Source organism: Pseudonaja textilis, chromosome 6 (genome assembly GCF_049901715.1).
Source record: "Pseudonaja textilis isolate UNSWEBS1 chromosome 6, rPseTex1.2, whole genome shotgun sequence".
NCBI lineage: Eukaryota > Metazoa > Chordata > Lepidosauria > Squamata > Elapidae > Pseudonaja > Pseudonaja textilis.
Genome location: NC_141995.1, coordinates 3,656,578 through 3,673,615, shown reverse-complemented (window position 1 = coordinate 3,673,615; position 17,038 = coordinate 3,656,578). Strand labels below are relative to the sequence as shown.

Sequence of the window (17,038 nt, the reverse complement as noted above, 5' to 3'; positions counted from 1 at the left end):
AAGAGACGGGGTTGGCGGGGCCAGTCAGAGGTGGGATTGGCCGTTTCTCCAGAACTACTCTAAATTTCCGCTGCGGGTTCTCCAGAACTGGTCAGAACCGGCTGAATACCACCTTAGGTAGGTAGGTAGATAGATAGGTAGGTGTGTAATTGAGATAGATATAAAGATGGATGGATGGACAGACAGGAAGATTAGATAGGTGGATGGATGGATGGATAATTAGAGAGAGATTGATATAGATATTGATAGATATCAAGATGGATGGATGAAAAGGATGGATGGATGGATGGACAGACAGGAAGATTAGGTAGGTAGGTAGATGGATGGATGGATAATTAGAGAGAGATTGATATAGATATTGATAGATATCAAGATGGATGGATGAAAAGGATGGATGGATGGATGAAAAGGATGGATGGACGGATGAAAAGGATGGATGGATGGATAGATGGACGGACAGGAAGATTAGATAGGTAGGTAGGTAGGTGGATGGATGGATAATTAGAGAGAGATTGATAGTGATAGATACCAAGATGGATGGATGGATGAAAAAGATGGATGGGTGGATGAAAAGGATGGATGGATGGACAGATAGATGAATAAGCAGGCAGGCAGGCAGGCAGACAGATTGTTTTTGAAGGGCTGCAGAGAGAAATTGGGCGCCTGGGCCTTCCCAAACTCACTTCCTGCTGAGAAAAATGTCAACCCCAATCGAAAGAATTAATAACAACACCTCAACATCTTTATTTATCATCAGCTTTGGCAGGTGAATGAAATCTGTTTTCTGTGCATGACTCACCACCAGCACCGCTCCCCTGGCACGTAAGGTGTAAAGAAAGGATTGGAGTTGTGCAGCCCTCGCCTTGTGCTGTCTCCTGGGAAACCTGCCAAGCCCAATTGCCTTCCAGTCTTCAGTTCCCATAATGGTTCTGTTTTGTAGCGTCCTTTGTGGCTGCTTTGTTTTGCCTTCGCTTCGTATAGATTTATATTTTGTTTTTATCTTTACGCATTCGATGTGTGTTAATCGCTTGGCGGTTATACTGTTCTTTTTGGAAAGCAAGCAACCGTTGGAAACCTTTGGTTTATTATTTTTTTTATAATACGGCACATAACTGGTGAGAATTAAAACAACTACTTAGCCACACCGGTTTTATGCGGCTCTTCACCTTCTTTACAGTTTATTTTTTTTGTTTCTTCCTTTTTGATTTGGCGGCCTGATGGCATCTCTTCACAATTCTGTCCCCAGAAAGGAAGCTGAATTGACCACCAATCCCCAGAAGATAAATATCTATTTCTACAAGTCCTTAGGATTCCTGGAGAGGATTTAAATTGGGATACTTTCTGTCATCATCAATATTTATTTAATTTGTATCTCGCCTTTATTATTTTTGCAAATAACTCAAGGTGGCAAATATCCAGCACACCTTGTTCCTTTTATTTCCCCCCACAACAACAATCCTGTGAGGTGGGTTAGGCGGAGAGAGAATGATTAGCCCAGAGTCACTCAGCCAGTTTTCCTGCCTAAGACGGGACTAGAACTGACCGTCTCCTGGTGATTGGCCCAAAGTCATCCAGTTGGCTTTCATACCTAAGGCAGGACTAGAATTCCCTATCTCCTAGTGATTGGCCCAAAGTCCCTCAGTTAGCTTTAATGGACTAGAACTCACCGTCTCCTGGTGATTGGCCCAAAGTCACCCAGTTGGCTTTCAGGCCTAAAATGGGATTAGAACTCACCGTCTCCTGGTGATTGGCCCAAAGTCACCCAGCTGGCTTTCAGGCCTAAGGTAGAACTAGAACTCACCATCTCCTGGTGATTGGCCCAAAGTTATCCAGTTGGCTTTCATACCTAAGGCAGGACTAGAACTCCCTGTCTCCTAGTGATTGGCCCAAAGTCCCTCAGTTAGCTTTAATGGACTAGAATTCTCCTTCTCCTGGTGATTGGCCCAAAGTCACCCAGTTGGCTTTCAGGCCTAAAATGGGACTAGAACTCACCGTCTCCTGGTGATTGGCTCAAAGTCACCCAGCCAGCTTTCATGCCTAAGGTGGGACTAGAACTCACCGTCTCCTGGTGATTGGCCCAAAGTCACCCAGTTGGCTTTCAGGCCTAAAATGGGATTAGAACTCACCGTCTCCTGGTGATCGGCCCAGAGTATTCAGAGTTTTGCAGCGTTAATTCAGCGCCAGAAAAACAAACACCGATGGCTGATGCTTCGTTTAACATCTTTATAAACATAGTAAGTAGATTTTACAAACCAGTTGTAGATTCCTCCAACATGGAGGAATGGCTGATGCTTCATTTAACCTCTTTATAAACATAACAAGTAGATTTTACAAACCAGCTGTAGATTCCTCCAACATGGAGCAAACTCAAACAAAAGCATGTCACAAGTAACTTCGGCAGGCGTGTTACAAGTGCAGAGCGGAACAGCAACTCAGCGTCAGCTCAAGAAACAGACCTCAGACCTCTCACATGGCTGCAAAGTTGCAGAGCTTAACATAGCTGCCATGCCTAGGCTACTTCTAGTTTCAGTTTCCAAACAGTCCTCATTGTTACTGACTTAGTTGCTACGCCTATTCATTGGCTGACCTTGTTACCAACCTCTATTCCAGTTCATGAATAGACTCTAGACAGAGTTACCCACTTGCAAGGCTAGTGCCTTTACCACTAGACCAAAGTCGCTCCTAACATCCCCCAAAATCTCTATTTCTCTGAGAATTTGGAGGTAAATGAAAAATTCAAGTCCTTACCTCACTCTTCATTTTGTCAGATGGGCATTAAAAGCTCCTATTTAAACCCACCGTCCTCTGGTGTTATTATCTGCCCCTTGTGAACCTCTTCCCTTTTGAATCCTGAATAGAACCAGCAGTGGAGAAGCAGCTTCCGGAGACTTCCAAACGCCAACCCGGCTGCAACGGTAGAACTGGGCTCCTTGCAGAAGCCAAGAGACCACGACCTGCAAATGGCCCTTCAGAAATACGGTTTGCAGCTGGCCGAGTTCTCCGGGGAAAACATGGAGGCTGCGACGGATGGCGCCTTAACAGCCGAGCCGGAGGCCGAACTCTCCCACGGTGCCCAGATTCCTGACTCCGGCCAACGGCAGCCACCTCCCAGTAACGCCTTGGACTCCAAAGCCAATTCTCACCTTCCCTTGGAGGTGCATTTCCAAGGGGCCTCGAAGGCACCCGCGAAAGAGGACGGGAATGTAGCAGCCCCATTGGATCTGTCCGAGAGCAGCACCTCCGTAGAAGCAGCTATTCAAATTACCTCTATCACCTTCGCCTCTCGGAGGAGGTCGCCTTCTCCCGCTTCCCGCCCTCCCCGGACTCTCCTTGCCGACGTTCCCCCTCGCGATCCCGTATCTTTGGAAACCCGGTCCGTGAACCGGGAACGCCAGAAGTTGGGTGGCTCACAGCTGCCAAGTTACCAAGCTCGCCCTTCCGCCGGCGTCGCTTCCGCTCGCGCTTCAGAGAAGGACGTTGGATCTCCACCCTTTGGGTCTACCAAGGTGGCCAGGGACGACCCCCGTCAAGAAGTTCTGGGTCCTTCCCTGGAGGGATCCCCAAGAAGGGGTGCCGAGCTGAAGGACCTCGATCGCCAGGCCCGCGAGGACGAGCAAGCTTCCGATCCAGGTCTTGCCGAGCAGAGGCGATACGCGAAAACGCTGGATAATATTTACGCCGACGGATCTAAAATGGAAAGGCCGGTGGCGTCGCCTCCGCCGAAGACGGGTGAGGTGCGTCCCCAGAATTGCTCGCCAACTGAGGCAGGAGGCGCTCCCAAGCCCCTTTTCCCCGAAGGCAAAGAAAAGACGCGGCGAAGAGAAGATTTGTCTACTTCTGATTCATATTTACACAAGCCCAGAAGCGGAGGCAGTGGGAGTACTTTGTTACAGTCGGCTTCCCTCGATTGTATTTCCACAGCTGTACCGGTGTCTCCTACGTCGCCCACCAGGAAAGCCCTTTCCGGTGTCCACCTTACTCTCTCTCCAAAGCGGGTGGAATTGGACCTCTCGGGACCAGTGGATATTGGTCCGGAAGGGAGAGAGGTCGAGGTTCTTAAGCCAACCTCTTCAGGTGTTTCCGGTCTGTCCTTAGAAGCTACCTCCAAGCCCCTAGAATCTAAGCGAAAGACTCAAGAATCCTTCTACTTCCCCCGAGAGGCATCCCCTCAAGAGGTTCCGAAGGGGGCTAGACCAGCCCTACCACACGCTCAAGAGCCCCGGGCAAGCCGAGATCTCGGTGAAGTAGCCCCGTCCCCAAGAGACGCCGGGACTCGGTGTTGGAGTGCAAGGGACCGCTTGAAGGCTACGGCTTCTTCCCAAACCGAATGGGGGTCTTCGGATGCCATCACTCAAATCACAACCGAAAGCCCGGAGAAGACCACCTATTCTGCCGAAATCTTTGTCACAGCTGAGAATGGAGAAGCTCCTTATCCGAAGGGTCACAAAACCCCTGACGAGATGATGCTCTCCAAAATCTCTGTTTCGGACGGACAAAGCGGAGGTGAGAAATCTCTCCCTCCCTCCCTATCCCTCTCTTTCTCTCTCTCCCTCCCTCTCTCCCTATCCTTATCTCTCTCTCTCCCTATCTGTCTCCCTCTCTTTCTCTCCCTCTTCTATCTGTCTCCCTCTCTTTCCCTCCCTCTCCCTCCCTTTCTCTCTCCCTCACTCCCTCTTTCTCTCTCCCTTTCTCTCTCCCTTTCTCTCTTTCTCTATCTCTTTCCCTCTCTCCCTCCCTCTCTCTCCCTCCTTCCCTCTGTCTATTTTTCTCTCTCTCCCTCTTTCTCTCCCTCCCTCCTGTCTGTCTGTCTGTCTGTCTATCTATCCTATCTATCTATCCTATCTATCTATCTATCTATCTATCTATCTATCTATCTATCTATCTATCTATCTATCTATCTATCTATCTATCTATCCATCCATCCATCCATCTATATACATCTATCTATCTATCCATCTATCTATCTACATCTATCTATTTATCTATCTGTCTGTCCGTCCGTCCATCCATCTATCTATCTATCGATCTATCTATCCATCCATCCATCTATATCTATCGATCTATCTATCCATCCATCCATCTATCTATCCATCCATCTATCTACATCTATCTATCTATCTATCCATCCATCCATCCATCCATCCATCCATCTATCTGTCTATCCATCTATCTTTGTTCTCTCTTTCTCCCTCCCTCCCTCGATTTTTCTCCCTTTCCCTCTCTTTCTCTGTCTCTCCCTCTCTTCTACCTATCTACCCCTCCCTCTCTCTTCTAATAAGCCAAGCCAAGGGCGAAGCCAGGTTCATTTAACAACTGTGTTACTAACTTAACACCTGCCTCGATTCACTTAACAACTGTGGTAAGAAAAGTCATAAGACGGGGCACAATTCCATTTATCAAGATACTTTCCCGGGCGGGGGGTTTACAGCACCCAGTCCCTGTCTTTTGAGTCATTCGACCTTCGTCCGCCTAGGAAAGCTCGTTCCCTCTTCCTTGCTTAAGCATCAACGTCCCCAAAGTCTGAAGCCACTGCGGTGTCTGGCTTTGGCTTATTAGAGGTGGTCGATTGCTGGCAAGGCGCCGTTTCGTTGTTTTTTATTTTCCTTTCCTTTTTTTTGGGCTTGTCTCTTACGAACGGTACGTCAATGTCGTTGATCTCTCACTGTGCCTGTCGATGGCCGCTTGCCAGGCCTCCGGGAAACACTCTTGCAGACGCTTGCAGTAATCCAACCCCCGTCTTTGTTTCTTCAGAGAAGCCCTTCGTGTTGCCCTACAAACCACCCGGCTGCTCCGAGGTGTATTACGTTCCCTGTGGAAAAGGGACCTTGAAACTCTCACGGGTCCGGTCTGAGACCACTGTGGAGAGCTCCCATTCAGGTATGTTCGCCTCCAAGCCCCCCCACCCCACCCCGAGATTTCTTGCATTTTTAGAGCTGCCTCGACTTCTAAAACTAAACGTCGGGATTTGAAGAAACGGGAGGCGTCGTTTTGGATGGCTGCCGAACAGATGGGAGGTCATTTAAACCGCCGTTGCGTTTCGGTTAGAATTACAATGGGATGAACAACTGAGGATTTCCTGAGCTAACGGGAAGCGATAAGAGCAGAAGCTACAGACGTGCCAGACCTTCATCCTCCTCTCTTTAGTTTAATATTACTCCACATTATAGCTGTTCTGCGGCCTTTTCTAATCCGATTTGCGGTCTTTTTTTTCTTTCCAGCTTCTCTCTTTTCTGAACGTTATCCCTACGGCTCTCTTTCCACACAGGCTCCAACGACGCCGTCCCTCCGGATTTCCCCCCGCAGGTCCTGGGTTCGAGGAAGGATCATCCTTCGGACATGGCAATCGTCCGACACAAAGAGGGCATTTATAGTAAGACGGCCGCTCCCAGGGTGGCCTGGAGGGAGGAGGAAGCGGGGACAGCGGCACCGACGGTGGTCGGTCCCAGAGGTAATCCGTTCCTGATGATTTAGAGCAGGGGTGTCAAACTTGATTTCATTGAGAGCCGCATCAGGGCTTGCGCTTGACCTTGGGGGCTTTGAGCGGAGGTGTGTGTGGCCACCTTGATACCGCTTGTGTTGGGGGCAGCCTCCCCCTCAGGCTTCGTTTTCGGTTGTGATGGCCTCCTCCAGCTCTCTGCAGCGAAAACGTAGCTCGGGAGGGTTGTGCGTGGCGCTCCTGAGCTCCTTTCCTTTGGCAGAGCGCTGCAGGAGGCAGTTGCAGCCGAAAACGGAGCTCAGGAGAGCCGTGCACAGTGCTCCTGAGCTCCTTTCCTTTGGCAGAGCGCTGCAGGAGGCCACCACAACCAAAAACGGAGCTCGGGAGAGCCGTGCGCAGTGTTCCTGAGCTCCTTTCCTTTGGCAGAGCGCTGCAGGAGGCTACCACAACCAAAAACGAAGCTCGGGAGAGCCGTGCGCAGTGCTCCTGAGCTCCTTTCCTTTGGCAGAGCGCTGCAAGAGGCCACCACAACCAAAAACAGAGCTCGGGAGAGCCGTGCGCAGTGCTCCTGAGTTCCTTTCCTTTGGCAGAGCGCTGTAGGAGGCAGGTGCAGCCGAAAACGGAGCTCATGAGAGCTGCCGGCAGCGCTCTTCGTCCCAAGCTCCGTTTTCGCTGGCAGAGGCACTGTGGGCCGATCCTTGCGCTGTTTCCAGGGCGTTCCCGTGGGCCAGATCTAAGCCTCCCTCTGGCCAGATCCTCCCTGGAGGCCTTGAGTTTGGCACCCCTGATTTAGAGTGTCTTTAGCAGCGCTCTTTCTCCAACTTTCCCCTTTGAAGCCGGGTGGGCTTTGACTCCCAGAATTTCCCCCAGCCAGCGTACTTCGCACAAGGACTCCTCGGCGTATAACAGTTCACTTAGCAACCGTCCACAGTTACAACAGCACGACTGTTGCAGCCTCCCCGGGGTCGGACGATTTACATTCAGGTGCTTGAGACAACTGATTCACATTTAATGACGGTCACAGCGTCCCTGGGGTGTGTGTGGGGGTGTGTCACACGATCTTGACGGGCGATGTTGACAGGGAAGCAAGAGTCAGTTAACCACCGTGAAAACAAACGTCGTAAAACGGGACAAAACTCACTTCCCCCGTGTCACGCTTCAAGATATACCTTTGGGGCTCAGTTGTGGTCATAACTTGAGGACTACTTGCAGGGGTGGGATTCCAAAAATCCCAGTAACCGGTTCGCTGCCTGGTTGCTGGGTGGGCGTGGCCATGGTGGGCGGGGCCTACCGGAATTTCCTGTTTTTGGCTTCCGGTGGACCCGCAGAAGCCGGCGGTGGCCGTTTTCGCCATCCCAAGGGTCCAGAGCCCTCCCCTGGGCCTCTGGGATGGTAAAAAATAGCCTCCCCTGGGCTGTGGAGGCCCACCGGAAGCTGGAAACAGGCCCGTTTCCCCCCACCCGCCAGAGCCTCCGTGTGAGCCCTGCGCTTGACTGCATCCAAAATGGGCCGCGTGGAGACTCCCGGGCGGGGCAGGTTGGGCGGGGCGAGGAGGACGGTTGAAATACTGGTTCGGCGAACCTGCTGTAACTTTAACATCCAGTTCACCCAAACTGGTCCGAACCGGTAGAATCTCACCCCTGGCTACCTGTGTTGGATTTAACAGATAACAGATAATCAGAATTGGAAGGGACCTTGTAGGTCATCTAGTCTAACCCCCCTACCCGAGCGGGAGACCCTACACCATTTCTGACAGATAGAAGTCCAGTCTCTTCTTGAAAGCCTCCAGTGTTGAAGCTCTCATGACTTCTGAAGGCAACTTCTGTTCCATTAGTTGATTGTTCTCCCTGTCAGAAACTTCCTCCTTATTTCCAGGTTGAATCTCTCTCCTTGTTCAGTTTCCATCCTTTATTCCTTTTCTGGCCTTCAGGTGCCTTGGAGAATAGTTTGACCCCTTCCTCCTCTCTGGGGAGCCCCTCAAATATTGGAAGAAGAAAATATTGGCTCTCCTGCCTCCCCTGGTCCTGCTCTTCCCTAGACTAGCCAGGCCCAGTTCCTGCAACCGTTCATCGTATGTTTTAGTCTCCAGGCCTTTGATCATCTTAGACAGATTCAGATTAACAGAGTTGGAAGGGATCTTGTAGGTCATCTAGTCCAACCCCCCACCCAAGCAGGAGACCCTACACCATTTCTGACAGATGGGAGTCCAATCTCTTCTTGAAAGTCTCAAGTGATGAAGCTCCCACAACTTCCGAGGGCAACTTCTGTTCCATGGGTGGATTGTTCTCCCTGTCAGAAAGTTTCCCCTTATTTCCAGGTTGAATCTCTCCTTGTTCCATTTCCATCCATTCTTCCTTGTCTGGCCTAAAGTAGGCCAGACAAGGAATAATGGATGGAAACGGAACAAGGAGAGATTTATTTGTATAACTTGGTCCCGTTTTTTGAATTCTCTCCTCGTCCTTCCAAAACCCCTTTATCTGTCTTTCCCAGCTACCCACCTTCGTGGCGCCTTGTGTCATCTTGGGTGTCCGTACGGAAGGACAAATCCTTCCAACTGCGTAGCATTTGCAGACTTGGAGATCCCGGGCAGCTATATTGTCAAAACAAGATTTTTGTTCTGGGACCGCGATCCTTCGGGGTTTCGCAGGTGGAAAAAGCCATGATGGGTCCTTCAAGAGGAAAGATCGGTGATGGGTGTAGTGTGGGTTGAGGCGATGAGGTCACAGTGGTTGCCACTGAAGAGTGTCAGGCAACTTGCGCATGGGCAGGTTGGACACACCAACGGGCCCCCTGGTTGAGGATCCCCTGCAGGGTATGTTTCTTCAGCAAAATCACTCAGAATAGAGCTGCAAGGGGCCTTGGAGGTCTTCTAGTCCAGTCCTGTCTCAGACAAGTGACTGTCCGGTCTCTTCCTCCAGGGATGGAGCACCCACCATTTCTGGTGGCAGGCTGTTCCACTGGTTAATTGTCCTCATTTTCGAGAAATTTCTCCTTAGTTCCAGGTTGGTTCTCTCCTTGATTAGTTTCCATGCATTGTTTCTTGTCCTGCCTTCAGGGGCTTTGAGGAATAAATGGGAATCCCCTCACCCCTCTTCTTCTTCTCCTTTGGGGCAGCCCCTCAAAAGTTGGACCCTTTCTATCACGTCCCTCCTAGTTCTTCTGATCTGTCGATAGCACAGAGTTTAGGCACTGATAGCGACCAGGCTTTGACTCCGGATGTTGGTTCTTAAAACTTAGAACCTAGAATAATAGGGTTATAAGGGACCTGGGGAGGTCTTCTAGTCCAACCCCTCTGCTCAAACAGGAGGCGCTGTGTTCTTCTGCATAAACCAATCTCTCCTTAAAAGCCTCCAAGGTTGGAGCGCCCACAATGTCCATCCCTTGCTTCTTGTCCTGCTTTTGGGTGCTTGGAAAATAAGTTGACCCCCCTCTTCTTTGTGGCAGCTCTTCAAATATTGAAAGACAGCTATTGTTGTTGTTAATCTTTGGTGAGATTCACATCCTTTGGGGCTGGTTGGTAGCTCAACCGCTCGAGTCCTAACCAAGGACCTAGGAACTGTTCAGGTAGCGTCGGAGGATATAAGCTGTTCCAAATAGGGTGGTTTTTTGTAGAATCAGGGTATTCAAGTCTGATAAATTCAGGATTTCCAAATAGCGAGGCAGCCCTTTAGGTCTTGCTCCAAGGGCTCCAATCACAATTGGAGTAACGCACAATTTCTTTTTCCAAAGTCGCTCAACTTCAATTTGTAAGTCCCGATACTTTGTGATTTTTTTCTTGCCGCGTGTCTACAATTCGTGCATCACCAGGTATTGCAATGTCAATGAACCAAACCTTTTCTTCTCAACTATTGTTACGTCAGGCGTGTGGTGGGCCAAGTGCCTGTCCGTCTGAATTCAGAAGTCCTGCAAGATCTTGGCTTTTCCATTCTCCAGAACCTTCTCAACCTGATATTCCCAGTAGTTGTTACTATACTCAAACCCAAACTTTTGGCACGGTTTCCAGTGAACAATTTTAGCAACTCGGTTATTATTATTTTATTTTATTTTATTTTATTGTTACATAATAAGTGTTCCTGCTCATTAATGGGGCCATTTAGAATTTCTCCCATCTTTTTGAAAGAAGTCTGTAGATTCTCCCAGACTCCCATTATCCCTTTTCGTGACCTTCCCACGAGCAAATCCAAGGGGGAACTAAATCACAACCTAATTTAAGAACTGCAGCGATTCACTTAACGAAGGTGGTGAGGGAAGTCCTAAAATGGGACAGAGCTCACTGAGGGAATTTCTCACTTAACAACATACACTTGGGGCTCAATTGTGGTCGTCCGTTGAGGACTACCTGTCCTATCCACTCCTCACCCCCCACCACCCCCGCCATCCTATCAGAATCTGTCCTTCCACACGCACCCAGTCTCAGCTGGCAGTACTTTATCCTTCCATCCTCCCCACCCCTATCAGAACCAGGGATGGGCTGCTCGGGGTTCGCAGGGGTTTGGGGGAGCCCCTAGCTAAGATTCTGTGTATGTGAGGACCCCAAGGGGCGTGGCACAAAGGCAACACAGTCAAAATAAGCAAGAAGAACCCCTTTATTATCTCCAGTTTTGCCCCCCATGTCCAGGTTACTTTCAGCTGGAGAAAAACTGTCCTAGGAACAGCCTTTTAAGTGGAGGAAATTCAGTCCGAAAACGAAGTACACACAAACTACAGTATAACTAAAAATCCAAACAAGCCAGGTTGCAGTAATTAACTTTGACAGGGCAGGAGAAGGATTTGCAGACTTGAAAGGCCAGCAAAACACACACAGTTGGGAAGATGTCAAGGAACCCAGATAAGCCTCGACGATACCAGATAAATTCCTGATTTGCTCCCAACAACTTGCTGTGCGCAGCTTCCCTTTTTAAGCATTGTGTTCCCAGCTGCAGCTAAGGAAGGGAATCAGGGCCCTTCCCTCCCCCGTAAGCCACGCAACCCATGTTGCTCCCTTCTCCATTCTTCCCTGCGTGCCTTAGGACGAAGAGCGGGTGGGCCTGGGTCTTCCTCCAAATTCCCTCTCCCTTGTTCTCCCTCTCCCCTGCTCTGCCCAGCTGGACTGTGCTCTTCCACAGCCAACGGAGCCACATTCCCACTCCCTGTCAGCTGCTCGGCCTCCCGCTCCGAATCAGATTCTGACGGGCATGACCGTGCAGTTCAGAGAACCCCCAAATCCCACTCCTGGCTGGCCCCACCCTCCTCCATTCTCAGGCGTCCCCACACGGCCCATTTTGGATGCAGGGAAGTGCAGGCCGTGCACGGAGGCTCGGGGAGGGTGAAAAACGGGCCTCCCAGAAGTTTCGAAAGGCCAGAAACGGGCCCATTTCTGGCTTCCAGTGAGCCTCCGGAACCCGGAGAGGGCAAAAACGCCAGCGCCCCCACCCCCCTCACCGTGGTGCAGGAGGCCCACTACGCCACGCCCACCATGGCCACGCCCATGAGAACCCTTTGTTAAAATTTCCGAAGCCATCCCTGATCAGAACCAGTGAAGTTTCTTGGATGAGAAGGGAAACACTTTCTTCTTCTTCTTCTTCTTCTTCTTCTTCTTCTTCTTCTTCTTCTTCTTCTTCTTCTTCTTCTTCTTCTTCTTCTTCTTCTTCTTCTTCTTCTTCTTCTTCTTCTTCCTCCTCCTCCTCTTCTTCCTCTTCCTCTTCCTCTTCTTCCTCTTCTTCTCCTCCTCCTCTTCTTCTCCTCCTCCTCCTCCTCCTCCTCCTCCTCCTCCTCCTCCTCCTCCTCCTCCTCCTTCTTCTTCTTCTTCTTCTTCTTCTTCTTCTTCTTCCTCTTCCTCTTCCTCTTCCTCTTCCTCAGATAAAAAGAAAAACAGTCCAGTTGCCTTTTGAAGCAAAGAAAGAAAAAAGCACCTCTGAGACAAACTATGACCTGGATGACTGAGAATCTCCATAGACAGACAGAATCTTGCCAGATTAAAGCCATTTTCTGCATAACTGTAGATCAGAGGTAGCCAACCTCGGCAACGTTAGTTAAGCCCCCTGTGGACCAACGCCCAGAATTCCCCAGCCGACATAAAGTCCCCAAAGTCTTAAAAGTTGCCACGGTTGGATCCCCCTGACTTAACACTTATGCAGATCATGGCTTCCGTCCGGCAAGATTCTGTCCGTAAGCGAACAGCGATTCCAAACAATTCCTCCGCAGTCCTCCAGCTGTCGTCCCGTGTTTCTTTGGACCCGCCGCAAATGTCAACAGCCACGCGGTATAAAAAATAACGCTTCTCTCCTGAATGAATGCTGAAGATCTCTAATTGATCCTTTTTTTTTCTTCCCTTGATCCCTTTCCCCTTTTGCTTAGGTGGCCGGAATCCCTCGGGATCACTCCGAACTTCCCAGCCTGCCTATGAATCGGATCAGCCTCCTCTGAAGTCGTTTTTGAAGGATGATCCAAATCCCGCTCCCGGGAACAAGGCTTTGGGACAAGTGGATGCGGCTTCTGGTGGGCCAGCTCCTTCCCCCCAAGATTTACAGCCACGTAAGGGGATCCTAGAGAGCAGCCCTTCCCCACGGTCCGCTCTGCACCCGTCCCAAAGGGACGAATGCTTTATCCCACTGACGGGTGAGGTAGATTATAGTTTCCTTGAGGAAATAAAATCCAAGCAGGCTTCCCGACGAGACTGGGCCGAGGCCCAAACGACGAGCTCGGGAAGAGCGAGCCAACTTCCTCCAGGAAGCCGGTCGATTAAGGAGAAGTGGGTAGCGGATCTGCCAAGGGGGCCAAGCACCCATCGAAGCAGCCCTTTAGATGTTCTTTGGGCCAAGTATTTGGAGCGACAGAACCAGCAGCAGCAGCTGAAGCCCATCGAAAGCAACCACAAAACTCAGCTCTCGCTGGTGGAGCGGCTGGACCGCCTGGCCCGCCTCCTGCAAAATCCCCTCCGTCATTCCCTGGCTCTTGCCCTGGAGGACCAGAAGGAGCCCAGGAGGAGAGCAGCCAGGCTAGGCAGCCCGCGAGGCAAAAAGATGGCGGCCAGGAAGAAAGCAGCGTTGCGGCCCAGCGTGGAGACGTCGGAGGAAGCCCTGGTGGGTCCCCGTGGCGCCTGGCCGTCCAAATCCCGGCACCCGAAAACCGGCCACGGCGGGACGGTTGAACCCGGGGCTCGAAACCGGGACGGGGGCCCGGCCTCTGAGACGCCGAGCGAGACGTCTTCGGACCTGAGACCGAGGAGAGACGCCAGCGTGGCGACCGGCGTGACCTCCGAGTCCGAAGGGACTCGGCTCGAGACCGAAAGCGCCACGGCGACCGAGGGCAGCGAGTCGGCGTCGACCATCAACACGGCCAGGTTGATCCGGGCTTTCGGGCAGGAGCGAGTGGAGGTGTCTCCCAAACTCTCCCAGCTCTACAGCACCATCGACTTGCAAAAGACGCGCTTGGAGAGCTGGCCCAAGCGGGGCAGGAGAGCCAAGGGGGATGGCGGCGGCTACCCGAAAATGGTTCACCTCGAACGAAAAGGGAACGAGGCCCAGGTAGGCGATGGAACCGCAGGCCGGCTTTGTCTCCCCACTCTGGGATTTACACATGGGGGCCTGGCAGGCAGATAAGCCATTGTGGGGGACCTTGGTGCTCTCTGAGCTTGGTAGATTTCCTCGCAGACCTTTCATTACCCAGGTGGGTAACATCATCAGTGCTAAGGTTGACGCTAATGACACACTGAGGATGTTACCTACTTGGATAATGAAACATCGGTAAGAAAACCATCAAGCTCAGAGAGCACCAAGCATCCCACAGTCATTATTTTCCTCCTCCTCCCCCCTCCTCCTCCTCCTCTTCCTCTTCCTCCCTGGACACCAATCTCTCTTCTAGCACTGATGATGTTCCCTAGCTGGATAATGAAACATCTGTAAGAAAAGCTGAGAAAGCATCAAGGATTCCTCCTCCTCCTCCTCCTCCTCTCTCCTCCTCCTCCTCCTCCTCCTCCTCCTCCTCCTCCTCCTCCTCCTCCTCCTCCTCCTCCTCCTCCTCTTCCTCTCCTCCTCCTCCTCCTCCCTCCTCCTCCTCCTCCTGGACACCAATCTCTCTTCTAGCACTGATGATGTTCCCTAGCTGGATAATGAAACATCTTTAAGAAAAGGACCAAGCTGAGAGAGTATCAAGCACCCCACAGTCCTCCTCCTTCCTCCCTTCCATTCGTCCTCCTTCTCCTCATTTTATTTTCCTTCCATCCTCCTTCGCTGCCTTCTAGCACTGATGATTTTACCTAGTTGGGTGATGAAATGTCTGCATGAAAACCATTAAGTTCAGAGAGCATCAAGGACCCGACAGTCGTCCTCCTCCTCCTCCTCCTCCTCCTCCTCCTCCTCCTCCTCCCCCCCCCACCTCCCCCTGCAAGCCCCACTCCCTTCTAGCACTGATGACATTATCTAGTTGGGTCATGAAATATCTGCAAGAAAACCACCAGGTCCAGACAGCACTAAACATCCTCCAGTCCTCCTCCTCCTCCTCCTCCTCCTCCTCCTCCTCCTCCTCCTCCTCCTCCTCCTCCTCTTCCTCTCCCCTGCTCCACATGGACCCATGAATAATTGCCAGAAAGCCGGCAGTTGCAATTCATTTGGTCGCACCCATCGTTTTCCGTCCTCCTCTTTACCGCAAAGCCAAATAAAAATCAGCTTGGGGTTTATTTTTTTGTAAATAAAAGATAAACCCGACAGACGCTGCAATAGCCGCCGCTCGCTCCATTACGAAGAAAAGAATACTGCGGTGAAATGACATGGTATTTAAGCAACAGCAGTTGTCTTTGTGTAAAACTCGAGATTGGGATAATTAACTCCATTTTTTAAAAAAAAATCCTGCACAAAAACGACTCCCACAGAATTTCCCCCCCCCTCTCCCCCGAAAGAAATGTCTTCCAGCCTCTTCATTTGCCAGTCAATTATATCAATTAAGCAGGAGCAATTATTAAAGATAACAGTTCTGCGGCCTGTTAAACACCGACTTGCACAGATGTTCCTGCTAAGATAACCAAACAGGCCATGTGCGGAAACAGACCCAGGAAAAATCGGGATGCTTGTTATAACATCTGTCTCTCTCCCTTTTAATGACCCAAAGGGACGTGGCAGAAAGGCAACCCAGCCAGATAATCCGTAGAAGTCCCTTTATTAGTTCCAACTTTGTCCCCAATGTCCTGGTTACCTTGTGGGCTGGAGAAAAAATCTCCCAGGAACAGTTTTTGGCTGCAGAGAATCAAGTCCAAAACATGGTCAACTAAAACTGTAACTATTAGTCCAATCAAGGCAAAATGAGGTCATTAGTCCGGCAGGGCAAGAGAAGGAATTCCAGATGTGAAGGAACGGCACTAATTCAACATGGTTGGGAGGATGCCGGGAACACAGATAACCACAGTCACCACAAGATAAAACTCAACGTTTCCTCCCAACAGCTACTGCACTTAGCTTGCGTCTCTTTTAAACTCTCTTCTCAGCTGTGGCTAAGGAAGGGAATCAGGGCCCTTTCCTTCCCTGTAAGCCATGCAACCCCCGTTGCTCCCTTCTCCGTTCCTCCCTGCGTGCCCTAGGATGAAGAGGGGGTGGGCCTGGGTCTTCCTCTGAACTCCCATCTCCCTTGTTCTACCTCTCCCCTGCTCTGCCCAGCCGGACCTTGCTCTTCCCCAGTTTCCTCCCCAGCCAACGGAGCCACTTTCCCGCTCCCTGTCGGCTCCTCCTCTTCCTCCTCCTCTGATTCAGACTCCGACAAGGGTATGACACTCCCACTGCCACCTTTTTTTTACAAGTAGTCCTGAACTTACGACCGCAACTGAGCCGCAAATTTGGGTTGCTGAGGAATAAGTCTTAAGTGAGTTTGGCTTCCATTTTACGACCATCCTGGCCACGTTTGTTAAGGGGAAATCGCTGCCGTTGTTAAATTAATAACCCGGTCGATAAGCGAATCCGGATTCCTTCTCGACTTTGCCTGTCAGAAAGTCGTAAGAGGGGAATCACACGAAACGCCCCCCCCCCCCTTCTCCAGGGACATTGCCACTGTCATAAATGTGAGTCAGCTGCCCAAGCGTCCGAATGTAAATCACAGGACCGTTGGGGGGGAATGTTGCAGCGGTCGTGTGAAAAACGGCCACGAGTCACATTTTTCCAGGACCATCGTAACTTTGAACGGTCGCTAAGTGAACTATTCCCAATTATCTTCCCTCTCTTTGGTGGCAGGCAGACAATACAGGTTAGTCCTCACCTTATGATCTGAATGGAGCCCCAAATTTCGGTTGCTAAGAGAGAGACAGTCACTCAGTGAATTCCCCACCCCCACCATGTTACGACCTTTCTTGCCACCGTCGTTAAACGGAATCCCTGGAAGTCAGTTAAGCCAATCCGGCTTCCCTATTGACTTACCTCGTCAGAATGACCCGTCATAAAGATGAGTTAATTGCCAAGCCTTTGAATTTGGATCAGGTGACCCTGGGGAAATGCTGCAACGGTCGTAAGTCTGAAAAAAATGGTCTTAAATCTCTCCGTCGAAGCCGCTGTAGCTTTGAACGGTCACTAAACGAACTCTGCTAGATGGAGAACTACCTGTGATGGGTTACGTCGTAGGCCTGAATTAGCTCTGGCTGCCTTT

General features: G+C 50.7%; 1 protein-coding gene across 1 annotated transcript in view; it reads left to right on the top strand.

The window, feature by feature from the left end:
* ALMS1 (ALMS1 centrosome and basal body associated protein) overlaps nucleotides 1–17,038 on the top strand; it is a 68,014-nt gene that overhangs the window by 34,173 nt on the left and 16,803 nt on the right. The window contains 4 exon segments of the mRNA XM_087935708.1: nucleotides 2,859–4,503; nucleotides 5,752–5,877; nucleotides 6,266–6,448; nucleotides 12,773–13,941. Coding sequence (XP_087791834.1) covers nucleotides 2,859–4,503; nucleotides 5,752–5,877; nucleotides 6,266–6,448; nucleotides 12,773–13,941 — 3,123 coding nt within the window.